This window comes from Nannospalax galili, unplaced genomic scaffold, assembly GCF_000622305.1.
Source record: "Nannospalax galili isolate Female #2095 unplaced genomic scaffold, S.galili_v1.0 scaffold341, whole genome shotgun sequence".
In the NCBI taxonomy this organism is placed as follows: domain Eukaryota; kingdom Metazoa; phylum Chordata; class Mammalia; order Rodentia; family Spalacidae; genus Nannospalax; species Nannospalax galili.
In genome coordinates, this window is record NW_008346082.1 from 559,369 (window position 1) to 585,748 (window position 26,380).

The window sequence follows — 26,380 nt, forward strand, 5'->3', positions numbered from 1 at the left end:
CTGTGGTCTGTATTCTACTCTCTACTTCACAGTAAAAAGCAGCACATTTCTAATGGTAGCCTAAATTACTCCAATGTGAGGCTCCCAGTTCTCAAATGTCCACAAGGAAATTTTGGCTTTGAGGCCTGGGATAGATTAAGCATGCAATTCAACTGAAGTACTATATAAAAAAGATCACTTTCAGAACTGCCTTCCTGCTGGGCATGGTGGTGCACGCCTTTAATCCCAGCACTTAGTTCAAAGCTAGCCTGGTCTACATAGCAAGTTTTAGGTTAGCCAGAGCTACATAGTGAGACCCCCCCCCATCTCAAAAACAAACAAAACAAAACAGAAATGCCTTCTGTTTCTACCAAGAATGCCTGGGCTGAGAGCAGTTCTGCATCTTGGATGACCTCTTAGGAGGTCTCTCTGGTCCTGGAAACCACAGAATTTCAAAATCAGAAGGGCAGTGGGCCGGCCCTTCCACCTAGAGTAGCAATTCCCTGTGTTTAGCCTGCTTAAATACCTTCAGAGAAAAGAAATTGCTCAAAACAACTTTCCCATTTTCAGACAGTTCTGTTTATAAATTCCTTTACTCACACAATTTCTTCTGACTTTTAAAAACCCAGATGCTAGGAAGAGCCAACAGCAGGGCTTGCCTAAACTGTATCTTGATCTCTCCCCAGCTTGCTACCACTGAAATGGATAAGCACTTAGCCCTTGATTGTACTATGTGAGGTGGCCCTCTCCAACTATCATCACCTTCCATCATGAGATGATGTGGTCACCGATTTATGCGCTGTGCTCTAGGGTCCTAAGAACTAGCCAACTCATCCACATAGGTAGCAACCCAAACAAGACATTATGAGCACTTCACTCTCAGCACTAATGCCAAACATTTTCGTTTCCTTTTTGCCCTAATTCTCAAATGAACTCTACTCCATGTAATCTAACCTCAAACCCATTGAGGAATTTTTCTTCTCCAGTGTGTCTCTCAAATTTCCAATAACTGTTCTAGAATTCTCCTTACCTCTTTCAATTCCAGAACAACAAATCCAAATCCACAGTGCTAGACCAACTGGCTGGTCCTAGTCAAACAAATACTGTCTAAGCAAAAAATGATCCAGCAATCCCAATTAAATCGATAAATTCGTCAACAGTCTGTTGTATTACTCCTGTCTCCCTTAAAAGCTCACAGATTAGAAACCCTCACCTTAAGCTTTGCAAAAGATATTTCCACCAAGATTTCATAGTATAGCTCTCTGCTTTATAAACCTTCAGAATAAAATTATTCAGCCATCTGCCCCAATTCTTTAAGTAGAACATTTTTCTCCTTGTCTTCTAAAAAGAACATTTAAACATGAATCTCATATACAAATTAATATAGTTGCTATAACCAAAGACTTTCTATAATAACCTCAAGGTCAATTTTGCAATTTTTTTCCCCTCTCACCTTTTTAGCAAACGTCATCTCAGGCAAAGACAGAGGTGAATCAAGTTTGAATCCTGCACTGAGTTTCTTACAGACCCATTTTTTTGTTATTTATTTATTGAGACAGGTCTCACTGTAGCCCCAGGAGGCCTGAAAATATAGACCAGGCTGGCCTGATCTCAGAGATCTGCCTGCCTCTGCCTCCTGAATGCTAAAATTAAAGGCATGTGCCACCATGCCCAGCTTGCAGACCAATTTTGTTTGTTTTTTTTTAAGACAACAATTTCATGTAGCCCAAGCTAGCCTGGAATTTATTATGCAGCACAGGCTGGCCTTGAACTCCTGATTCTCCTCCCTCCATCTCCCAAGTTCTGAGTTTACAGATGTGTGCCTGCCACCACACCTGGCACAGTTGGAATTGAACCTAGGGTATTGTGCATGCCAGACAGGCCCTCTACCACTGAGCTACACTCCCAGCCAGTGTAGATCCCAATTTATAAGAAGCTTCTAGGAGGGCTTCAGTTCAATGTTCTAACAAGTGTCCTGAAAGCACCAACTGTGGGGGTGGAGCATGGTGAAGTGTAAGACTAAGTAAACACCAGCAATGACTGTTGAACTTTGGGTACTTCAACTGACATGAGCTAAGTACTTACCAGAAATAAAAGCTTTCATGTATTTCATTGCTGAGAAACACCACCTAAGAATAAAACAAAAACTGCTTGTCGGTTGAGGTTCTGGGTTATAATAATACCTACCATCATCAATAATGTAATGTGCTGAGATTTTATTCAGTGCTTTACACAGATCGTCTTGTTTAGTTTTCACTAAAACTGCAATTTAAAGGAGGGTTTTAGGCTGGCTTGGAACTCACTATGCAGTACAAGCTGGTTTTGAACTCAAAGAAATCCTCCTGCCTTAACCTCCTGAGTGTTGGGATTACAGGCGTGAGTCATCACACCTGGTCAAATCAAGTGTGCTTCAGGATTTTCAACTGGCTGGGCACTATGGTTTACATCTGTAATCCCAGCATTTGGGAGGATGAGGAAGGAGGACTGCTGTGAGTTTGAGGCCAGCGTTAGCTACAGAGTAAGACTGTCTGAAAAAAGTTAAATGACTTACTTGGGATCATATATTCTAAAGTGGTAGACTTGGGATTTGAATTCCTTGTTTGACTGACTTCCTGACCTACCATTACATTTTATAGATTGGGCCACAGATCAAGGGATTATTCTGATGTGGGTTGCTGGAGCAGTAACTGTGAACTGTAGTCAAAATGCCATGGTTCAGGAGCATAACTTACAGCTCCAAATGCCCAGATGGTCATCTGGTGGCACCAAGTTCACGTCGAAGTTCACTATCCACTACCTACTATACCCCCACATTTCAACATCTCAGCAGCCCCCACCCCACCTTTTTTGCTTGTTTTTGAGACAGGGTCCCGACCTAGAGGCCCTGGCTACCTGGAACTCACTATGTAGACCAGGATGGCCTCAAACTTGTGGTGATCCTGCTACCTCTGCTTCTAGAGTGCCTGGATTACAGGCAGTGCCACCATGCTTGGTTTTATGCATGGCTGGAGACCAAACCCAGAGCTTCAAGCATACTAGTCAAGTATTTCGATTAACTGAGACACAGCTCCTGCCTCCCATCCTTTGATATTTTGAGACAATCTTACTTTGTAGCCCAGGCTGGTCTGGAACTCACAATGTAGCCCAGGTTGGTCTTGAATTTGCATAGATCCTCCTATCACAGTCTCCCAAGTCCAGTTATTACATGTGTGAGCTACCACATCCAATTATGTCTTTGCTCTTTGCCTGGAATTTTCTTTGGGATGTCTTTTCCAAAGGTACAGCCTACAGACCACTTGTTTCAAAGCAATTAAGTCCTTATGAAAAATATAGACACCTGACCCCAATTCCAGATGTAGCAGGTCAGAATCTCTGGGGAAATCTAGAATGGTTCTTTGGCTTACAAGCAGTCCAGGAGATAATGTTACTAAATTTTATACTAATTACTTTGGATCAAAAGAGCTAGATAATCAGAAGGAAGTAAATGGCAAGCTAGCCTCCATAACGACTAGTTTCAGTTTGACAATGGGTGTCAAAAACATAGGAGAGCAATCTTGTGAATAGGGTCATTACATTGTTTTGGAGCTGGAAACGATCTTGGAATGTTTCGCTCAGGGTTTGTTTTTTTTTTTAATTTTATGTGTACGAGTGTTTATGCCTGCACGTGTGTAAGTGCACCTGTGTTGTGCAGTGCTCATGGAGGACAGAAGAGGGCATCAGATCCTCTGGTACTAGAGTTACAGACGGTTGTTAGCTACCATGTGGGTGCTGAGATTTGAACCTGGGTCTGTTAGGGTTCCAAATAGCAGCATCTTCCCCCCTCCCCAACAGGGACCCACAGACTTTGGAGCCCAAAAAAGAGAACTTAGCTGATAAGCACCTTGACCTTTGAGGTCAAGAAGAACAAACTCTGCTAAGAAGCAGCCTGCCTTTCCTCTGACCTCCAAAGATAAGATAAGCAGATTTCCTCTTATCTTAAGAGGGAAAAAGTAAACACTTCCAGACCCTAATCCTACCTGCTTCCCCCTCCCTGATTTCTCCACCAAACATTCCCCCTTCCACACCCTAAAGCCCCCATATATAAAGTCCCAGCTCACAACCCGTGAGCTGACATCTTTCCCTTCCCCGAGGGAAAGGTGCCCCATGCGAAATAAAGCTGTATCCCGCTGAGAATTCCATCTGTGCCTCGGTGCCTCATCCATCTGCTCATGCTCTCCACCACCCGCTCGCTCTCTCCAACATTCCTACCTATCAGGGTCCTCTGCAAGAACAACCAGTGCTCTTATCTGCTTAGCCATCTCTTCAGCCCTAGTCCAGAGCTTTTTTAACAGTGCCCCAGAAGCCTTAGCAGCTTAAAGTGTGATATGAAAAAGAAGTCTATGGTACTCAGAACTTAAAATCCCCAAAAAGCTCGGGTCTGGAGAGATAGCTCAATGGTTAAGAGCACCGACTGCTCCTGTAGAGGACCCAGATTCAATTCCCAGCACCCACATGGTGGCTACAACCCATCCTTAACTCCAGTTCCAGGGGAATCTGAAGCCCTCTTCTGACCTCAGTGGCATTGTACGGCATGGGTGCACTCACATACACACAGGTAATACATCCATACACATAAAATAAAAATAAATATTTAAAAACCTCCCAAAGCTACTAAAGAATCTCTGTGGGTGTGGTGGTTTGAATGAGAATGTCCCCTGTAGGCTCCAAGACATTTTGTCCCCAGCTGGTGGCACTGTTCTGGGAGACTTTAGGAGGTGTGGCTATGCTGGAGGAAGCACCTCACTGGGGGCGGGCATTGATAGTCTTAAGCCTTGACAGATTTCCACTCACTGCTTCCTGTGTCTGCTTGAAGATGTGATCCCTTGGCTTTCTGCTCCCAATGCCTTCTGCTATCATACCCCGCCATTATGGACTCTTACCCTCTGGACTACAAGCTCAAATAAACTCTTCCTTTTATAAGTGTTAGGTTTCCAAACAGCAGCAGTTTCCCCCCTCCCCAACAGGGACCTCACCTTGACCTTTGGAGTCAAGGGAAACAAACTCTGCTGAGAAGCAGCCTGCCTCTCCTCTGATCTCCAAAGATAAGATAAGCAGATTCTACCTGATAACCAGAGATTTTAGAAGCTGTTTTTCTCTCATCTTAAGAGGGAAAAAGCAAACAATTCCACACCCTAATCCTACCTGCTTCCCCCTCCCTGATTTCTCCCCCAAACATTCCCCCCCTTCCACACCCTAAAGCCCCCATATCCCTTCCCTTCCTTTCCCTTCCCTGCTTTCCCTTCCCTCTTCCCTTCCCTTCCCTTCCCTTCCCTTCCCTTCCCTTCCCTTCCTTTCCCTTCCCTGACATCTTTCCCCGACATCTTTCCCTTCCCCGAGGGAAAGGTGCCTCGTGCGAAATAATCTGTGTCCCGCTGAGAATTCCATCTGAGCCTCGGTGCCTCATCCATCCACTCGTGCCTTCCTCCATCCCTGCCGCCCGCTTGCTCCCGCCCGTTCTCTACCTATCAATAAGTTCCCTTTGTCACAGTGTTTTACCACAATAGAAAAGTAACTAACACAGAAGTTGGTACCAGGACAGGGGGTGTTGCTGTGAGGAACCTGACCATGTGGGTTTTTGAAGGAATGTAGAAGATTTTGGAAGTTTGACTTAGAAAAGTGGTTGAATGCTGTAAGCAGAGCTTAATAGGCCATTCTAGTAGGAGCCTGGAAGAAAGTAATCCTGAGAGCGAAGTAGCTCCAGAAGGAAATGAGGACTTAAGCAGAAAGTGAGATGTCTTGGCAAAGGGTCTGCCTACTGTCTGCCCACAAAGAGCTTGCCTAAGGATAAGTTGAAAAGCAATGGACTAATTTCTTTGGTGGAGGAAATTTCAACACAGCCCTAGGTAGAAATGGTGATGTGGCATTAATGGTGATTATTATGCAGATTTGTAGTGAAAAAGAGCAAATGGGGTAGAAATAAATGCAAAATGTACAGTTTGGATTGAAGAAGAGCACTAAGAAGCTTAATGTTGGAGCCAAATCATATGCTGAAGGAGAGGCTCCCTTTGGTAAGGAGGTTAAAGTGGTTAAGGAGAGGCCTAGAGATTTGCATTTAAACAATGAAGAGAGTGCCTCCAGGGCAAGACCACACCCAGCTAGGCCTCCAACTTGGGAGAGGAAAATGCTAAGGAGGCTCCTACTCAGGGAACTGCAGTGGACAAGAGCTGCTGGGAACGTGGATGAAGTGGACAGTCCGTCCCAGGCTGGCAGCTGAACCTGGCAGCATCATTCACATGGCACTGGCTTTAGAGGCATAAAAAGAGTGAAGGAATCTTTGGTTCTTCCTTCATGGTTCCAGAGAACCACTGAGGCCAGGCAGCTACATCAGGGCTTTCCCTGCATAAAGAAGGTGGTGACAAACCATTTTGTGAAGCTGGAAGGTGAAGCCTGGTTGGCAGTGGAAATCCCAAGATGCTCGAGATGCCAGAGCTGTGAGATATCTGCCAAGGAGCGCTACATACTGGGAGTGGTACAAGCCCAAGAAAGAGATGTATGTTGCAGACAGCAAAGCTGGAGGGGCTGAGCCATGTAAGCCCTTTGGAAATAAAGTCCCAGAAGGGGCTATGGAGCTACTGGATTGGTGTTTTCCCTGCTGGTTTTTAGTCTTGTTTTGGTCAAGTATTTCCTCACCATGCCCCCATTTCTTCCTTGATTTAGAATAAGAATGTGTATTCAGTTCCATCGTTAAGTTGGAAGTATGTAATTTGTCTTTTGATTTTATAAGGACTTAGAATTAAGAGAGTGTCTTGAGTCTCAGAAGAGACTTTGAAAGACTCTTAACCTTTTGAGACTAGTAAGGACTATGGTAACTTTTGAAGTTGGACTAAATACATTTTGCATTTTACGTGGTCATGAGTCTATGAGGGCCAGGGAGTAGAATGTGGTGGTTTGAATGAGAATGTCCCCCATAGGCTCCAAGTATTTGGACATTTTGTCCCCAGTTGGTGGCACTGTTTCAGAAGGGTTTAGGAGGTGTGGCCATGCTGGAGGAAGCATGACACTGGGGGTGGGATAGTCTTAAGCCTTCCCAGATTTCCAGTCACTCTCTGCTTCCTGTGTCTGCTTGAAGATGTGATCCCTCAGCTTTTTGCTCCTGCTGCCATGCCTCTCCCTGCCATTATGAACTCTAACTCTCTGGAACTGTAAGCTCAAATAAACTCTTCCTTTTATAAGTTCCTTTGGTCATGGTGTTTTATCACAGCAACAGAAAATACAGCAGCTATTTATTTTGTAACCTGGACTTTCATGTAGGACTTGATGTGGATAAATTGTTTTGCTGATTAAAAAACAAACCTTGGCTATAGTAGGGTGGGGTGGATGGGTTTGTTGGTCATTTAAAAAAAATTGTGTAGCGGGGCATGGTGGTGCATGCCTTTAGTCCCAGCACTCAGGAGGCAGAGGCAGGCAGATCTCTGTGAGTTCAAGGCCAGCCTAGTCTACATAGTGAGTTCTAGGACAGCTGGGTCTACATGGAGACCCTGTCTCAAAAAGACAAAAAAAAATGTGTGTGTATGTGTGTGGAGGTCAGAGGACAATTTTGTGGAGTCAGTTCTCTGTTCTTTCCTTCAACCTTTACAAGAATTGTGGGGACTGAACTTGAGTTGCCAGGCTTACATGGCAGCAACACTGCTTACTGAGCCATCTCAACAGCCCTTGTTTTGTTCTTGAGACTAGATTTCATTATATTGCACCAGCTGGCCTTAAATGCTAAATCTTCTTGTGTCAGTCTGCTGAAAGCTGGAATTACAGGTATGTGCCACATACCCAGTTCAAGATGGAATAACAAACAAACAACTCAAGGTCTAGTATGCATTCCAGACTAATCAAGTCAAAATAGTAGGTTTTAGGCATCAGTATTATTCAGTATCAGCTGATTACAATGTGTACCCAATGCTGAGAACCATTAATCCATATTTCTTCACTTGTCATAAAAGGAAGCCAAGACCTAAAGGAGATCGAGGCTTATTGAATGAAAGAACAGGAAACTCCCTCCTGAATCATAAAAACCCTGATGTCAGAAGTCAAGGATCCTTCAGAATTTTTCAACAACTTCTTACCTTACTCCCATTAAAAGCCAAAGTCATTATAATGGGCAACAGGCTCTGTGGGCTCTGACTTTATTTCCCCCTCATTCACTCAGTTCATCTACACTTTTAACACCTTGACTAGAAAAGGATGTATCTTTAGGCATGTAAGAAGGGGCCTAATACTGGACATCCAGTGTGTATCAAGGCTCTATGCTTAGGTACCTACATGTGCCACATCACAAAATCTACACGATTACTCTGCAACAGTCTTCAACATCCTCATACACAGGTAAGGAGACTGAATCTTATAGTAAATTTTACATAGGGCAAACTTTTTGGAAAATATCCATAGTGGTGTTTTTGCTCTCTAGGAAATTGCTTTTGTTATTTCTGCTCCCAGCCTCCAGTTCTTCTGCCTGGTCTGGAAAGCTGACTTCTGTGAACTATAGCATCCATGCTCTCTTGACTCTATACTGTTGTTTGGGTTTTGCCAATGGAGGGTACTAGCTGGCAACTGGAGAACATGAAAAAAGTTAGGACATTCTTCTGTACCTTGTTCAAGTTCTTGCAATGGGTTCTTAGCACTTAGGGCCATAGCTCTTGATAGAAAGTACCTCTCCCTGATTTGTAGCTCTAGCTGGGCTCTGATGGGAACTGCCCCTCTTTCCCCCTTCAGGCCTAGGACAGCAACTGACACACTACTGCTGCTCAGCCCACGTGTTTATTCCTGGTTAGTCCCTTTAGTACTGATATGGCCCTTGACAGAAAGTACCTCTCCCTGATTTGTAGCTCTAGCTGGGCTCTGATGGGAACTGCCCCTCTTTCCCCCTTCAGGCCTAGGACAGCAACTGACACACTACTGCTGTTCAGCCCACGTGTTTATTCCTGGTTAGTCCCTTTAGTACTGACTGGGTCTCAGTATACAGTCCTTAGGTTAAACTCTTGAATCTATCAACTTTCTTCCAGGATTATGACTGCTACATTAGAAAAAATAGTAACATATATAGTGGCAGAGTTGGGTCTGGAGTCTAGATTCTTCCTTCAACTGCTACTTCATCACTGTGAGTCTGCACTGGATACTTAGTAGGCACTTAGTATGCTGATGGCCACTTCCAAATTTATAAGGGTTATGTTTTGTTTGTTTGTTTGTTTGGTCTTTTTGAGACAGGGTCTCCCTGTAGCCCCAGCTGTCCTGGAACTCACTATGTAGACCAGGCTGGCCTTGAACTCACAGAGATCTGCCTGCCTCTGCCTCCCAAGTGCTGGGATTAAAGGCATATGCCACCACACCCGGCCCTAGGGTTATGGTTTTTTAAAAAATATTTTATTTATTTTTTTGTGTATGAGTGTATTGCCTGTATGTATATAAGTGCACCTGTGTCATGCAATGCCTGCAGAGGTCAGAAGAGGGCATCAGATCCCCTGGAACTGGAGTTATAGACAGGTGTTAGCTGCTATGTGGGTGCTGGGAACTGAACCTGAGTCCTCTGCAAGAGCAGCTAGTGCTCTTAACTGCTGAGCCAACTCTCTAGCGTGTGGTTATTTGTTTCTTATTCAGTGCTAGGCCCTATGCCTAGATGAATACCTGGCACTTGGACTCAGCAAGACTAATTTCTTTCTTTCCTTTTTTTTTTGTTTTTTTGAGGCAGGGTCTCCCTGTAGCCACAGCTGTCCTGGAACTCACTCTGTAGACCAGGCTGGCCTTGAACTCAGAGATATCCGCCTGCCTCTGCCTCCCGAGTGCTGGGACTAAAGGCGTGTGCCACCATGCCCGGCAAGACTAATTTCTTAACAAATTAATTTATCAGCACTCAAAGGATCATTTATAATACTTCTTTATATGTGTAGAGAAAATGTACAGCTTTCAAAGTCTTTTTTATGTATATGAGTCCATTTCACCCCTCTGAGTTACATATGGGAAAAATTATCTGTCCAAATAAATGCAGAAAACTGGTAAGTTAAAGGTTAGTGTCTTGAATAGTACGGGGCAGAGCTGTATTAATACCTTCTGAGCCCTACTTCTATACCATCTTTGCCACTCTATGTTGCCTCTTTAGCTTTGCTTTTCTGCTTCTGGGAAAATCATGCAGGAAAGTAGTTCAAAGTATTCACAATGAATAGGTGTGTCACACTCTTAGGCTGAAAGAAATGATTTTGTCCTTTAAAAATCCATTGCAGGTTTTTAAGACATTTTTATTAGTTTTTATGTGTATGAGTGTATTGCCTGTATGTAAGTGCACCTGTGTTGTGCATTGCCCACAGAGGATAGGGCATTGAATTCCCCTAGAACTGGATTTACGGGTGGTTGTTACCCATCATGTGGGTGCTAGGAATCAAACCCGGGTCCTCTGCAAGAACAGTCAGTGGTCTTAACCACTGAGCCATCTCTCCAGCCCCTACTTCAGGTTTTGTAACCTGAAATTTTTCTTTTTTCTTCTGTTTAAAACTATCAAATCATTCTATTATAGTGCTATTTAATATGTAAATTATATTTAATATGTAAATTATATTGCTAGTTTAAAACTATCAAATCATTCTATTATAGTGCTATTTAATATGTAAAGTATGGTTTGAATTATAAAAGTCCACTATTAAAGGTACTTTGCTCTACTTCTGATTAGACACAGTCTGAAACCTATTATTACCCAGACGGGGGTTACTGTGTGTTCAGAATTAGCCCTCTTGATACTTTTATTTTTTTTCTCTAGTTCTTAGTGTGTTCCTTTGCACAGGCTAGGCAAATCCTCCACCATTGGGCTATATCCTTTGCCTGGAGTTAGTGCATTTGATACGTTACTTTTGGGATAGATCAGAGCCAGGCCTTTTGTAACCAGAGAGGGAAATTAATACCTTGCCCTTGACCTGGCCTTATCAGAGAGATGAGTCGCACATGGGATTGCTTCAAGTTCAAATGAATCAGAGCTACTTTCATATATTTTGCTTGAACCCTCTTACCAAAATTATGTTAGTACAGATACCACCCTTGGTTCTAACTTTTGGGATGACCTCTGATCCAATTAGAACATTACAGGAGCATTAACATACATGCATTTGTGTGTGTGTGTGTGTGTGTGTGTGTGTATAACATTTGGATTTCAGTTTTCATTAGGAACTTAAAATGTTAGCTAAGAAAATGACCCCTAAGTTCTCGCCAGGGTCATATATCCAAATGGCTCCTTGACACCAGCCATGTGAAGTCCAGCATGAGAAGACACTAACTGCTGCCTACAATGAACTATTAGACTACTTTAATGCTCTTTCTCAGTTCTGGTCACTTGCTTTGTGAGCTAACAAGTCTTCCAATTAAAATTTTATTTATTTTTATTTTATGTGTATGACTATTTTGTCTGCATGCAATGCCATGGAGGGCAGAGGAGGGCTTCAGATCCCCTGGAAATGGAGTTAGGAATGGTTGTTAGCTGGGAACATGTGGGTGCTGGGAAATGAACCTGGGTCCTCTGCAAGAGCAGCCAGTGCTCTTAGTTAACTACTGAATCATCTCTGCAGCCTCAGCTTACTTTTCTTTTTTCTTTTTTTTTTCCAAAAAAGCTGCCAGCCGGTCTTGATCCTCTTATCTCTGCCTTAGAAGTGCTGGTTGAAATATTGTTTTAGCAATTGCTGGGTATAGGGGCTCAAACAGTCAAGAGGACCAGACAGGAGAATCATTGCAAGTTCAAGGCCAGTCTGGTCTACACAGTGAATTTCAGGGCAGTTAGGCCTACCTAGCAAGCCCGTCTCATAAATGAATAAATGAGGTAAGTCTAACAATGTCAATGTCAGTGGTTCCTCAGACAGATAATGCAGATACTAATTCAGATCTGAAAGCCTGTTGCAAATCAGGTAGAGTTTTACTTTCCCTGCCGAGTAGGCATCCGTTTGTTAAGAGAATGATAGTAAATACCTTCTGAGGATCTTAGCGGTGCTGGAAAAATGGTCAAACTCCTGTAGTTATCAGGAATATGCCACAGTTGAGGGGCAGGGTGCTTTATGGAAAACTGTGCCCTTGGGAGTTATCTCGAGGATAAAGAACCCTTAAGTAAGGATCCGGACAAACACATCTCGAGTGCCGGGGAGCCAATGTATTCGAGGAGTACTGAGTGAGCTGTAATCTGGGGAGTAGAAAAGCTAAGGGCGCACGATGGACGGCCTCGGAAGTACACAGAGAGGAACGACGAAGGGACGGTCCTCCGCGTGAGCACTGCCGGCCAGAAGGCATAACTTCTCCTCGGGCGCCCCCTGCTTACCGTCGCTCCACAGCCGTGGACCCCAGCGACCTCCATCTTAGCGCACCTTTTGCGCAGGTGCCACAGGGTCAGCGCTTCGGGCCAGAGCTGGGCCCGCCCCTCGCCTACGAGTCCGCCCTTGCCACGCCCCTTTCATCAGGCCCCTCCCCCCACCGGGTCAGCAGCCTGCAGATGTCCTCCTGGCTTTGAAGTACTTGAGTGCTAGTCCCTGAAGGGCCTTAGGCCAGAGAGGACCTCCTCAGACCCTGCCCGGAAGAGACCACAGGCTGATGAGAGGACGCGGGGACGCGGTATATCAGCGAAGAGTGCTGTCCCGAGTAGGTTGGGTCCCAACAGCTTCCCTGGAGATGACAGGCTAAAACGCACTGGAAAGAGCAGCAGACCATTCCAGCAAGACCGGAATGTAAAAGGACACAGAGGCACAAGTACCATGGCTTGTGGGGGGAACTGTAAGGACAAAGCTTCAGATACCTGCAGGATTGGGTGTGTTGGGGGATTGGACTGTGCCCTCTTGGAAAGTCTCGGAGTTTCAGCTTGGAAGCTCGGGGTGATCACTGAGGAGCTTTAACAGAACAGTGTGAAGAGGAACAGTTCTGGGACTATCAGTGATCCAGAAGAGGGAACTAAAAGTCCCCACTGGTAGTGGGACTAGACATTAGACAGTAGGTGTATGGGGGCAATTCTGATACAGAAATGACAAGGTGGCTGGTTTAGGAGAGGAAAGGGAAGGAGCAAGTATAAAAATGACTTGGAGGCCGGCATGGTAGCCCATGCCTTTAATCCCAGCACCTGGGAAGCACAGGCAGGCAGAAGTCTGTGAGATCAAGGCCAGCCTGGTCTATGTATCAAGTTCCAGGCCAGCCAGAGCTACAGAGAGACCCTATCTCACAACCAAATAAAACAATGACTTGGCAACTGAACTGTAAGAATCTATTTAGCAAGCAGGGAAATGGAGCTAGTTCCCTGTCTCAGGTGGTGACAGTGCCACCGAGGAAGTAGGTGATTTTTCCTTTGTGTCAGCTTTTCTGATTCCTAGGCCAGGAGGTCTCATTTTGACCATCCTTCCTCTACCTTAGGAACTTTGCTACTGCAGCTCAGCTTCCTTGAAGAGATCCTGAATGAAAAGCCTAACCTCTGTCCCTTCCATGGAAGCCTCAGCACCTACACGACCCACTGCAGGCATATTCCTCTGTGCTGGGTAGCTTTAGTGTCAACTTGAACTATTCTGACCACTACCAACTTGGGGAAGAAAGGGTTTATTTAGCTTACATATCCCAGGTCACAGTTCATCCGGGAACCCAAGGTAGGAACTCAGGGCAAGAACCTGAGGCAGGAGCTGGAGCAGAGGCCATGGAGGAATGCTGCTTACAGGCTTGCTCCCTGGCCCCTGCTCAGCCTGCTTTCTTATGCAACACAGGCCCACCTGCCCAGGGGTGGCACCACCCACAGTGGGCTGGGCCCTCCCACATCACTCATAAAGAAGATGACCATCAGACATGGCCACAGGCCAGTCCAAGAGACAATTCCCCAACTGAGACTCCCTCAACCCAGGTGTGTCAAGTTGACACTAAAGCTACCCAGCACACTCTCCTCATCATAGTCTGCCCTGTTTCACAACCCAGCTTCTAGTCTGTTCTGGCGATTCCAGACAAGGAGAAAAGCATGGTACTTTCCAGTGGCACATGCCATCTCCTCCTCTTCTGGACCTTCTGTAGGAAGCCAATGTGTTAGGTCACATGACTGTTAATCAGATTGTTGTCTCAGGTCAAAGCCTAGTGGCTGCTGTGTTGCTTGGTGCACATTCAGAACAGTTTTGGGCTCCACTTGGCTATAGGATGTGGGAAGAGGGAGTGTGTGAAATGGCCAGGGGTCATGGGTCCAAAAGCTATCATTAAATAGGATAGACATTTCCATGTGTTTCTACATTTTCACAGAATTTGAGACCCCAAAGGCTGCTATAAGATAATTTATTACAGACTAGTCTATAATTTCCTGTAACAATGGCACATAAAATTAAAAACAGCAAATGTTTGGTTTCTTGTTTCACGTATTGGCCGGTATAGCTGTGGAAAAGTTCAGAAGGCTACTATGAGGAAACCCAAGGACCATTTCACTCCTCTGAGCAAGGGTCTGCAAAGTCCATTGGACCCTCAGGAAGAGTCTGTCTCTCACTTGCCAGGGAGTACTGAGATCCGCCTCCATCCAGCTTATCCAGAGGAATGAGAGTCCAAGTTCCTTCTTTATGCTTGACCAGTCCAAGAGCAGCTGATCCCAAAGACAGGGAGAGAGGCCAAAGGCTAGACGTTTTCTGTAAGGAGGATAGCCAGAAGGTCGTGGCCATAGGTGAGGACTTTCAAGACTGGTTTCCACAATTTTTGGCTTTGTTCAGAGACTACCCAAGAAGAAAATATCCTTGGATCTTTTAGCTAGCCCTCAGGTCTTTACATGTAAGAATGGTTTCGAGTGTTCTAAGCATCACTCCCCTGCTTATATGGAAGGAATGGAAGGGAACTCTGGGCAGGAGAGGCCCGATGCCTGGGTTCCAATCTGCTCAGGGTGTTGAAGCACCATGTGAACCTGCTTTGACTTGTGACAGATATTCTGAGGGAAGGAATTCTAGAAGGTATCTTGTTCAGTTTCCAAGCCTTGTTCTATTGCAACCACAGAAAACAGTTCTACTGCTCAAAAGATAGTGAATCTATTCTGTGTGTTCCTGCTCTGGCCAATCTCCAATACAGACCACAGGGCTAGCCAGGCATAAGCTCAAGGCTCTTGAAACTTGTTCTTCTAGTGATTGGTATGTGTCTAACTGGACAAAATGTGGTTTAGCGAAGGGTAGAGGTGGGAAGTGGGACGGACAGCTGTCTAAACAAGAATAGCTGACATTCTTAGAAATGTCTATCGCTGACTACTTATGGAAACTCTCTCCACATAATAGCTCCCGTAGCCAAGCTCCTAGCACCACAGACCTGCTAGTTGGGGATTTGTGACCCTTCCTCTGAAAAGCCATATTCTTATTACCCCCAAATTTTCTTAAATAGCCTTAACGGGGAGAGTCAGCCTCTTGACTACAAGGACTCTAAGCTGGCTAACAGAGCCAACTCTCACTGACTGATCTGTGCAGTTGCTGCTGTCTGGAAGTCAAAGGTGTTCAACTCCCCTCCTCTGTGGAACGGGACTCTGATTTGAGTTTCACGAACTCTCGGGCCACTTCGTCATTGCTCCTCTGAGACAGAATCCGGAGAACGGTCATGCCTGTCTCATCCATGTGGATCTTCCGGCCCAAGGGACACCAGCAGGCACAGCTGCCCTTGGCTGCCACATCCCTCAGGGGCATCACTGCCAGTCCTATCACACGATCCTCCCGGGCAAAGCAGTAATCCTTCACGCATATTTGCAACTCATAGGCCTCTGGACCCTCTTCATTTCCCAGAAGACTATGAGAACAGGGTAGAGTAGGAAGTCAGAACTGATCAGCTGAATTTACCCAAGTTTGAAATCTAGCCCACCCCTCTAACGCTTCAGCCTGACCACCCAGCTCTCCCCATTCCAGAGTCCTAAAGGTCTCCTACCCCATAACTTACAAATGGAATGTCTCATTGTACTTGGGGGCCCAGTTATTGCTTTTGGATTTGGTTGTGAACTTCCTCTTCTTATCACTTTGGTGTGGGCCAACCATGGTCACTTCCACAAAAGGTCGGAACATACCCGCTGTCTGCCACTTGAGGTCATTGGCAGCCACCACTGCTCAAAAAAAAAAGGAAATCTGTGAGGGATCCCACCAAGCATTCCCAGTTCACCTTCTGCTTGGAGAAAGGCTGAGGATTGGGATAACTAGAGGACAGGGATGAGCAGCCTCTGCCTTCAATGGATTCATGAGGAAGCAGACAAGAAAAGGTCAGATCTGTAAACCAACAACACTTACCTTTCACTGTGACCTTGTGCTCCCCAGTGCCAGGATGGGTAAATAAGTCCACCTGAATAGAGACTTCTCCCACAGGATCATCCACACCAGCCCCTGAGAGACAGACAGATGATTGCCCACTGGAGAGCTCTAGGATGATTAAAGGTCAAAAGGAGGGTTTAGGAGGCCCCAACTAATACCCTAAAGAAGAAATCACCCATAGTAGTCATGGGGGAAGTAACCATTGGAAGAAGGAACAATAAGTGATAAAGAATAAGGCTGCACATTGTAACATAGGTTAAACGGACGGCATCTGAGGAGAAACTCCAACATCTGTACTAGGAATTTTCTCTCTCATATCACCCCCCCCACACACACACACACTTGCTATATAGTGCAGGCCAGCCTTGAATATGAGAGCCTCCTGCTTCAGCCTCCCGATTTCTGGGATTATAGGCATGTGCTACCATGCCCTGACTTGTGTCTCTTAATGCTTCCTGTGGATCTCTGTCTACTCCGTCTAACCAAAAACAGCAACCTCCCACTTGTTCTCAGGATTCCTGGATGCTCCTGCCTTGGAGGCCTTCTTTGTTCTATTAAAATTCATGAAAGAATTCTCTAATCACAAGCTCTGAAGAGAGCCAATTTGTAGCCTGTAGGCTTCTCTCGGAAGAGGCAGCACTCGATTTTGAGAACACATCACTACTTTGCACCTCAGATAAAACCCTTCTTGGTCTTGAGGTGGAAAGGTGGGGAAATTCTGAGGACAGGACGGAGGTCCAGAACAGAAGCTCCTCCTGGGATATATGAGCATACTGCTCAGGACTAAGATTTGGCATAGAGCTTCTGAACTTTTGGCGGCTGGTTCATTCATCCCTAGCATAAGCAGCTCACTGTAACTCACAGAGGTCAGTATTAGCCTACATTAGGTTCATGGCTGCACAATGTAAAGGAACATACCCTTTTCTGGCCGAATATCCTCATTGGCAGTAAACCTAATACCTTTCCCATCATGTACTGAGCAGGACAGGCAAGTCAAAAGGTAGCAGCAGCAGGACAGAGAAAGAAGAGTCATTAGAGGTCAAAGGAGTTACAGCCATTCAAAGTTCATTTACATTCTGAGAAAGCACAGAGACAGGGCAGGATAGGAAAAACATCCAAGAGCCAAGGGCAATGCCTGAGTAGTCCACATTAGACTTCACAAGTTGGAAATCAAACAAATCAAGGCAGAAGTAGTAGAAAAAATACAGACAGAAGGTATTCAAGACCAGTGGGTCAGGGGAGAGGTAGCAGGCTTCCATTTTCTAGGCCCTTAAATGACAAGAGGTTAAAAAAAAATGCACACATTTGTTTTCCCTGTGGTATAGGCTTGTTATTGCCCCCTCTAGCCCCTTCCGCCTCTCCTTCACTGTTATCTAGCTCATAGCTCAAGGTTTCCAAAAAACCTTTCTGGATTAACTTGAATCCTCCATGGCCTCAGCTCTGTAAAAGTTCTCCCTGTTCTCAGCCACACTCATCTCTGTCTCTTTTGCTTTCTCCTCCTGACCCTGGCTGAGACCACCTATAGGACACACAGCAGAGCTACAGGACTGAGACCACCTATAGGACACACAGCAGAGCTACAGGACTGAGACCACCTATAGGACACACAGCAGAGCCACAGGACTGAGAACAGCTATAGGACATGGCAGAGCCGCAGGACTGAGAACAGCTATAGGACACGGCAGAGCCGCAGGACTGAGAACAGCTATAGGACACGGCAGAGCCGCAGGACTGAGAACAGCTATAGGACACGGCAGAGCCACAGGACTGAGAACAGCTATAGGACACGGCAGAGCCGCAGGACTGAGAACAGCTATAGGACACAGCAGAGCCGCAGGACTGAGAACAGCTATAGGACACGGCAGAGCCACAGGACTGAGAACAGCTATAGGACATGGCAGAGCCGCAGGACTGAGAACAGCTATAGGACACGGCAGAGCCGCAGGACTGAGAACAGCTATAGGACACGGCAGAGCCGCAGGACTGAGAACAGCTATAGGACACACGGCAGAGCTGCAGGGCTGAGAACAGCAATAGGACACAGCAGGAGGGCAGGTCCCCTCCATTTTCTCACCTCCAGTCACTTCCAGTCTTAACTGCTTAAGACTTCTCCTTTCCAGGTCAACTCTGTGCTTCATCCACAGCTCAGTAAGACCCAAGCCTCCCACTCTTACTATGCCATTAGGTTCATACCCCCTGACAGCCTGCCCAAGTTTCCGTGGAGAGAGAGATACAAGTGTGCCTCCAAGTGCCTCCTGGGACCTTGCTCCTGGATGAGTTCAGAATTTCAGTGTAAGCCTCTATGCCCATAATTTGCCTCTTCGGCTTTTCTTTGTCCATGGTGCAGGGTCTGTGAAACCCTTTGTTTTCTCTCTTCAGGACAACTCTAAGCAAGGTTCCTAAAGCTCTAAGCTTTCATGGGTACCTCAACCATTTTCTCAAGGGCTCCTCATAGGGTTTTCCTTCTTTTGTCCCATTACCAGAAGGTATAGTTGAGGTCAATGAATGTGCACTGGGCAGTCAAGGTCCAGGAAAAGGAATCCTAGGTACATTTCCAAGGCCCATATGGCTCTTTCTCCTGCTTAGCATGAGTATGGGTATGGGTAAGTACTGTGGTTGAGTACTGAACACTGAGATCCAAGTTTGAAGAAAAAAATAGGATCCTCCACAAGGGCTAGACAAGACTGACTTCTATACGCAGATGTATATGGGAGGGGAGGTGGGAACACACAGCCTTTGGGTCTTACCCTGGGCAGTCTGTGAGCGCACAAATGTCTTGATGAGAGTGTCTGTGGTCTGTGTGTACAGAGACAGGGCATAGCGTAGAGACTGCAGGTCTGGGCTCTTCTCCAGGAAGGTTTTCTTCAGACCATTGCCTCCTGCGTGGAAGTATTGCTGAAAGATACATGAGCACCTGCTTCATCCCCTCACAGAAAAGGTAGCTCCCCAGCTGTCCTCAGAAAAGCCAGGACAGGACTGTGGGAACAGATCATTTGGCAAGCGAAGACTGGGGACGCCCACAGAGCTGGTCACGGTCCCTCAGCATCATTCAGGTATTTTGAAGGAACAGTAGGGAAGAGCCCTATTACTGGAGGTAGTGTTTAGAGGAAGGGTCTATCTACCTGGACAGGTATAGGATAAAACATTTTAGGCAGGGAGAATTGCCAAAAGTGATCTTTTCTCTCTCTGAGTCTTAGGGAACTTGATACCCTGGACTTCCCCTTTGGGGAAGTATTTCCCCCAAATGCCTCAACCACAGCTCACATGACCTAGCTTATTATATCACCTTCCCAATCTTGTATTTGGATCTGGAACCATATCTGTCTCTCTCTCTAACCCTGACACTGACTAAGGCTTGCACTTTGGATATGGAATGCTCAGAGTGTGAGGGCACCTAGTCTGGCAGGGTGGGATGCCAAGTGTGTATGGGAAGCTGTCTGGAAACCGGGAAAGTCTCTACCTTGATGGTGTCCAGGGCCAGGTCGAGGACAGCACACTGCTTTGGAGTAAGGTTCCGTGTTTCCTCTCGTGCCATGTGGTCCTGGAACCCCAGAGAACATATCAGGACAGCCAATGGCAGTCATAAAAATCTGTTTCACCTGCTGGTCCACAGCAGCATGTCCCTTTCCTCCCCCTTCCTTTTTAGACTTCCATGCACCCTCCCCACAGCCTCATGAGGATCCCACATCCCAAGAACCTTGAGTTTAGAAAGCTGGCTCAGCTCCTTGGCAGCAGTGAAGATCAGCTGGGTGCCCTGGGCAGAGAGGGATCAGTCAAGAGCAGAGGACTGCAAACTTTATTAGGAAGTGGGGAGTGAGGGAAAGAGAGATAGTAGAAGGGACTGGGAGGGAGGTGCTCTTACTGTCTGGTCAGTGAGTGGGGGCAAGACAATCATCCGTTCCATGGTGTTCATTACTACCCTCCAGAGCTCCTTCAGGACTCGTTTCAGAACCGTCTTCTCACACACAGTGGCAAAAAGTGTGAGGCTGTAGACCCAGGAAACAGGTGAGGCTGGGGGAAGAGTCTGGAATGCCCATTCCCCTAGAGACTCCTCTGTCTGACAGCCTCTACTTTACTCTTCCTCCTGGAGTACTGTACTCACTTGCCATCCAGGAAGTCCATGAGAGGTCGCAGCACACTATCTGCATCCTGAGCCACCGAGGCCCGGGCGTTGGGAGATGCATTTCCTGTGCCCCGAACTTGGCCCAGGATGTCAGCCATTTGTCGAATGCACTCATCAATCCGTACCTGGAAGCTACACATGTGCCCACAGTGCAGCCTTCCCTGCCCCTGCACTGACCCTGGACAACACCAGCAATTCAGACCCATTTCTTTATGCTCATGGTACAGCTCCAGGAGGGACAATTAGCAGGAATACAGGAAGATCTGCATCTCTGAAGCTGGAGGGGCATGGGCAACAGCTCTGGGGCTGGCCAGGGACCACACCCGGTTCTAAAGGCTGCATACTTGGGGGCTACTGACCTGTTTCCAAACACCATACTGAGCTCATCCAGAACTGTATTCAGTTTCACCTGAAGCTCCTTCAGACTGTCTGCAGCTTCAGAGTCCAGCTGTAGCCATAGGAGGTAGACAAGGTCAGGCTGCCTCATTTACGTTCTTCTCTCATAGACTATCATTCTTCCCTCTTAGGGCCTTACCCCAATGTCTGCTCCTCTCTTCTACGGCCATATTCCAATGCCAGATTCTCCCTCTTAGGACCATACCCCAATGCCTATTCCTCCCTCCTAGGGCCCTTATGTCCATGTTTGCACCTTTCTACTATGATCATATCTTAATGGCTACTCTTCATCCTAGGTCTTTACCTCAATGCCTATCTCAAATTAAATCATCCTAAACATGAAGCTAAACTCATAGCCTATACCTAATCAAGAGAGCATAGAGGTCTTTGCCCAGGCAACTCAGAATAAAAGGCAAAGTACAGTGACCACAAACCCTAAGACTTACCTCTTTGCCTCCCATGGCCTCAAACATTTTCTCCAGCTGGACCCTCAGTTGCTGCATATTGTTCATCAGGATGCAGGGCTTTAGGGACAGATGGAACCCTTGAGTCTTAGCTCACTTCAGCACAGGGCCCATTAGCCTAGGGTCCCTCCCTCTCTTATACTATTCTAAGACCACAGGGAGTTCACATTGCATAAGCCTCTCCCTAGGCACTAATATCTGGAGCCAATTCAGACAGTTCTCTCTGAGCAAAGACTGCAAGAAAATGTTTTCCCTTTAAACTGGGTGGTAGTTGCACAGGTAGTCAGTTTATTACTCTTTATAACTCTTGGAATGTCTGAAATTTTTTATTAAAAGAGGGCTTATCTTAGTGATGGATAAAGCACAAAATGGAGCTCAGAGGAACACTTAGTCAACTTTTCATTATCTTGCTGCATGAGTCTCAAGTAAAGCTTAGAAGGGAGCCAGAAGTCAAGGGCAACTGAGGAACATTCAAATGTCCTTCATTCCCTTTCTCTGAGTGCCCCAAGGGCCTGACCCTACCAGTTTCTCCTTTGTGCAATAAGCTGGGAAGTCCTTTGATAAGATGTCTGCATACTGCATCAGCACTTTCCCAATGGTCTGAGGAAAGAGAAAAAAGAAAGAACTGCTCAGCTGTCTCCACAGGGACCTTGCCTGAGGTTTCACTTCTCAACCCAGAACAACAGTACCAGGGAGCCAGCTGTGGTGGGGCATGCATGTAATCTCAGCACTCTAGAGGCAGAGACAGAAGGACAGCTGAGGTTCAAGACCAGCCTAGGTTACATAGTGAGTTTTGGGCCAGTCAGAGCTACATAGCAAGGCCATGTCTCAAAAAAAAAAAAAAAAAAAAAGGAACAATTAAAAAAAAACAAAAACCCAAATCGGGGGTTGGAGAGATGGTTCAGCAGTTAAGAACATTGACTGTTCGTGCAGAAGACCTGGGTTCGAATCCTGACACCCACATGGCAGCTAACAATTGTCCGTAACTCCAGTTCCAGGGGATCCGACAGCCTCTTCTGTCTTGCGCGGGCATTGCACGACATGAGTGCACTTACCTACATGCAGACAATACATGTATACACATAAAATAAAAATAGTAAATAAAAGAAAAACCCAAATCAAAACAAAACAAAAATCTCCCAAAATATCAAGGAAGCAAAGGGGAACTCTCATGGAAGGAGCAAAGCTTCCTCTCAACTGCAGACACATCTGCCCCAGACACAGCAAAGGGGAAATAGTAACACTAGGCTTTACCTGAAAGTCACTGTGGAGGGGCCTGGAACTCAGGCCTGTGACTAACTTGTGAGTGTGGTAGTACTAAGGGGGAAGGGACAGGGAAGCCCATGATTACCTTAGCAAATCTTCTCATGTAGTGGGCAAGGATGCTGGGGTCTGGGCATTCCAATTTCCGGATGATCTCAAAGCTCTGGTTGAGTTGTGTAAAGACGTCCACCACAGAACAGGAAAAGAGTGCATGCTCTGATGTCTGCTGGAACTAAGGAAGACCATACATGGGGGTAACCATCCATACCTTCTACCTTTGTCAAGCTCAAAAAGTCTAAAAGAGCTCTGCTCAGCAGGGATGGCTCAGTGCTCTCCATAAGTTTCTTAAAGATTTCACAGAACAGGCCAGTCAGCCTGGAAGAAGCCCAGAAACCTCTGCCAATAGCTAAATGCCCGAAGACCTGGACTGATCACTGTGTAGCCAAATCCTTCGACTTACCCCATCCTTCTTATCTCGTTCCAGGGCCCCACGAAGGAATTCCAGGGACACATCTTCATTCTCATCTAGCCACTGCAGCACAAATTGCTCAAACCACCTGTAACCAGAACAGGAAAACTAGGAATTAAAGACAGTGCTTGGTACCTACCCATAATGTCTAATTTACTCCACCAGATTGGATCTTTTAGAAGGCAGGACACTGCTGAACACTTTTTCTACAGCAGTGCCTGCCACAGGCAGTTTGAGGCCTGCCCTGCTGAAATGAATGTAGGACACTATCCCTGCCTACCCTGACGACCCCTCCCCTCCCCTCCCCTGCCCTCCCTTTCCTTCCCTCTGGTGCCCACACACTCACGCTGGGTACTCAGGCACCTGGCCCTGGAGGGCAGGCAGATCCCGTACATATTCATTGTGGAGCCACTTCACCTTGAAGTGCAGGTTCATGTAGTCGGCACTTTTACACAGCCGGTCCTTCTCATGTTCTAAGGGAGGGATGCTGAGTCAAGTTTTAGCAGTAGTCAGAGTTTTAGCAGAACTTTCCCAGGGCAGCAGGTGACTCTGTCTGATATCTTGGAAGACAGACTCATAACTCCTCCTAACAGCTATTTCCCCTTCCCCCACTAGTACCCTACTCAACCATTCTCTAAGAACCTGTCCCAAATACTCCTCTAGAGAGAATAAGCCAAATAAAACCCACAGTCTTCTTATTCTAACGTCTAGAAGTACAAAGTGAGAACGCTGGCCTCTGGTGAAGAAGAGAAAGGGTAGTGGGTGCTAATGATGGTTAGTGGAGACTGCCCAGGACTGGGGGCTGGGGGAGAGCAATAGTTTTCTAATGCATTTTTTTTCAATCTTAGCAGCTGAACCGTTCTATCAGATGGACTTAAATGAAATGATATGAAGAGTTGTACACGGCATGAATGCATTAACGGCAACTATTAGAGACAAAGAAAACCAAATAGAAAGGCATTTGAACAAATTACAGTGACAGAATCCTAAGGCCAAGTGAGGGTCTCCAGAATAGAGCTAAGACACAGAAAATGAGCTCTCGGGGAAGTATGCAAATAAGGACAGGCAATTTGGAAACCATGGAAACACAGAAAGGTCCATCATGCTGCAGCAAATAGGACTATTATGGATCTGATTGGTCAGCTACCTAAATCTCTAGAGCCCTCTGGAAAATTTCGGACTAAGATCACTCACAGCTGACTAAGAATACGGAGTACTGGCAACATCCACAGGTTCTCTTCACTACCACTTTAGAGTTCAAGTATTAATTTGAATAATAAAAGTCAATTGATTCAAAGGAGGAGAAACTAAGCAATAGAGAAGGAATGGCTGGTATCCTTTGAGACTTCATTGCTCAACTTGGATATATCATAGTATGTAATACTCCTCCAAGTCAATGCAGAACATCCTCATCTGGGACCCACTGGTCCTTGGGACTAGCACAGCAGACACCCAAGCAGAGAAAGAAAAGGCTTGGCTGCAGCCTGAAAAGGCCTAGGGTCCGTCCTAGGACTGTTATCTCCTGGGACTGTAGGAACACTGTAACCTGAAGTTGCATCTACTGTCTCTTCTAGGAAGCAGTAAGCAGGAGAAGGAAGGGTGTACAACTAGGCAAAGGGGCAACCAAAAGTTCTTACCACTAACAAAGAGGACTTTTGGAATATGAATGACAGTAGTTGCTTTGACAAAGCAGAGACACCAATGAGCAATGAAGGTAGAAAAATCAGGGTCATCAGAAAGACCCTCTTCTCTACCCCATTCCCTGCTGTCCTTGAATCAATCCTAGATCTTGGAATTAAATGACAGAACAGGGTATACCCTCCTCCTTAAGCCTGTTCAACAACCCATGGAAGTGGGGGCAGGGCTGCCCCATGACTCCCAAGCATCTTCTTTGTTTCAGGGCCTGTATTTGCATATAAATCTTACTCTCTCTGATAATCCATTATGTGTCCTCTGGTCCCAGGTACCAATTTCTACATTAAACATTAACTTCTGTAGTATAAACACTAATAGATAAGGGTGCAAACATTAGCCATCCTTTATTCTAACGTGGCTCAAAGAGTTAATGCTCCAGGAAGATTGCATGAGGGGGCTGGGGAAATAGTTCAGTTGGTAAAGTGCTCACCTCATTAGCATGAGGACCTGAGTTCAGATCCCAGAATCAACATAAAAAGCTGGGCATGGCAGTACATGCCAGTAAGATGACAAGATGGGAGGTGATGGCAGATGGGAAATGAAGACAGGCAGTTCATGGGCTAGCCAGCCTGATACTTGGTGATATTCAAGCCAAGGAAAGTCCCTGCCTAAACAAAAAGTAGAAGGCACCTGAGGATCAACACTGGAGCTTGTCCTTTGACCTCCACACATGTGAATCCAAATCTATGTAAGTACCCATTCACACACGAACACATGTGCATGCATACACATACACACAAATTTCATGAGATCGCTGTTGCTCATGGTAGAAGTATAATCTGTCAGAAGAGGCACTCATGTTTCTATAACATATCCCTGATTTCTGCTCTTAAAAAATTTATTTAATGTGTGTGCGAGTGTGAGTACTTGCATGCCATGATGCACATATGCCACAGCATACATGTGGAGGTCAGAGGACAATTTTCAGGGGTCAGTTCTTGCCTTCCACCTTGTTGAAGCAAGGTTTCTCTGTTGTCTCTGCCATCGTGTAGCTTGTTCCAGGCTACCTGGCCCACCAGAGCAGGCTTTTACGTGCTTCTGGGCACCGAACTCAAGCTGTCAGGTTAGCATGGCTAGTGCTGTTACCCACCAAGCCACCTCCCCAGCTCTGTTCTCTTTCTTCCATCTTCCATTCATGGAGAGTTCTTTCAACTTTATGGTGTCAGCTATTTAGTTTGAGGATATCTCCCTTAGTCTTTCTTTGATTCTGGTAATGTCTATAAAAGATTTTGTTGGAATACCTTACTGTGTCTACTTTAAACTGTAGTTCCCATATCTTGCTGTCTTAACATCTCCAGGTGAAGTTGAACAAAACACACCACCTAATCTTACGCTCTAGTTCAAGTGTGAACATCCTAAAACGTGTCTCTTCTGGTCTACTTCCACCTAATTAAATCTCCAACTCTCACGAGACATGGCAGCACAGGCTTATAATCCCATCTACTCAGGAGGCTAAATCAGGAGGATTGCAAACTCAAGGCCTGCCTGGGCTACACAGCAAGTTCAAGGCCTGGACAACTTAGTGAGACCATGCTTTGAAATAAAAAAAAAAAAAAGGTCTGGGTATATTTATATCTACACATAGCCTGAAGCCTGGAAACTGGGTTTCCACCACTAATTTAGCTCATAAAATAGTTTGAATAATGCCAGGGGTGGTGGTGCACACCTTTAATCCCAGCACTCGGGAGGCAGAGACAGGCGGATCTCTGTGAGTTCAAGGCCAGCCTGGTCTACA

General features: G+C 45.9%; 1 protein-coding gene across 7 annotated transcripts in view; it reads right to left on the minus strand.

Moving 5' to 3' along the window:
• Positions 1–14,242: 14,242 nt before the first annotated feature.
• Positions 14,243–26,380, minus strand: part of Unc13b (unc-13 homolog B) — a 241,504-nt gene continuing 229,366 nt past the window's right edge. For 3 of the 7 annotated variants that reach the window (XM_029567943.1, XM_029567942.1, XM_029567941.1), the window contains 14 exons: positions 23,297–23,423; positions 22,942–23,038; positions 22,570–22,713; positions 21,741–21,818; positions 21,201–21,278; positions 20,718–20,806; positions 20,338–20,490; positions 20,098–20,221; positions 19,933–19,989; positions 19,696–19,776; positions 18,983–19,130; positions 16,215–16,343; positions 15,874–16,033; positions 14,243–15,726 (listed from right to left, as the gene is read on the minus strand). In XM_029567943.1, the coding sequence (XP_029423803.1) occupies positions 15,441–15,726; positions 15,874–16,033; positions 16,215–16,343; positions 18,983–19,130; positions 19,696–19,776; positions 19,933–19,989; positions 20,098–20,221; positions 20,338–20,490; positions 20,718–20,806; positions 21,201–21,278; positions 21,741–21,818; positions 22,570–22,713; positions 22,942–23,038; positions 23,297–23,423 (1,751 nt within the window). In that variant the 3' untranslated portion in view covers positions 14,243–15,440. The remainder of the gene's footprint in view (positions 15,727–15,873; positions 16,034–16,214; positions 16,344–18,982; positions 19,131–19,695; positions 19,777–19,932; positions 19,990–20,097; positions 20,222–20,337; positions 20,491–20,717; positions 20,807–21,200; positions 21,279–21,740; positions 21,819–22,569; positions 22,714–22,941; positions 23,039–23,296; positions 23,424–26,380) is intronic. The other 4 variants (XM_017800429.2, XM_029567944.1, XM_029567940.1 and 1 more) reach the window with 2 other exon arrangements.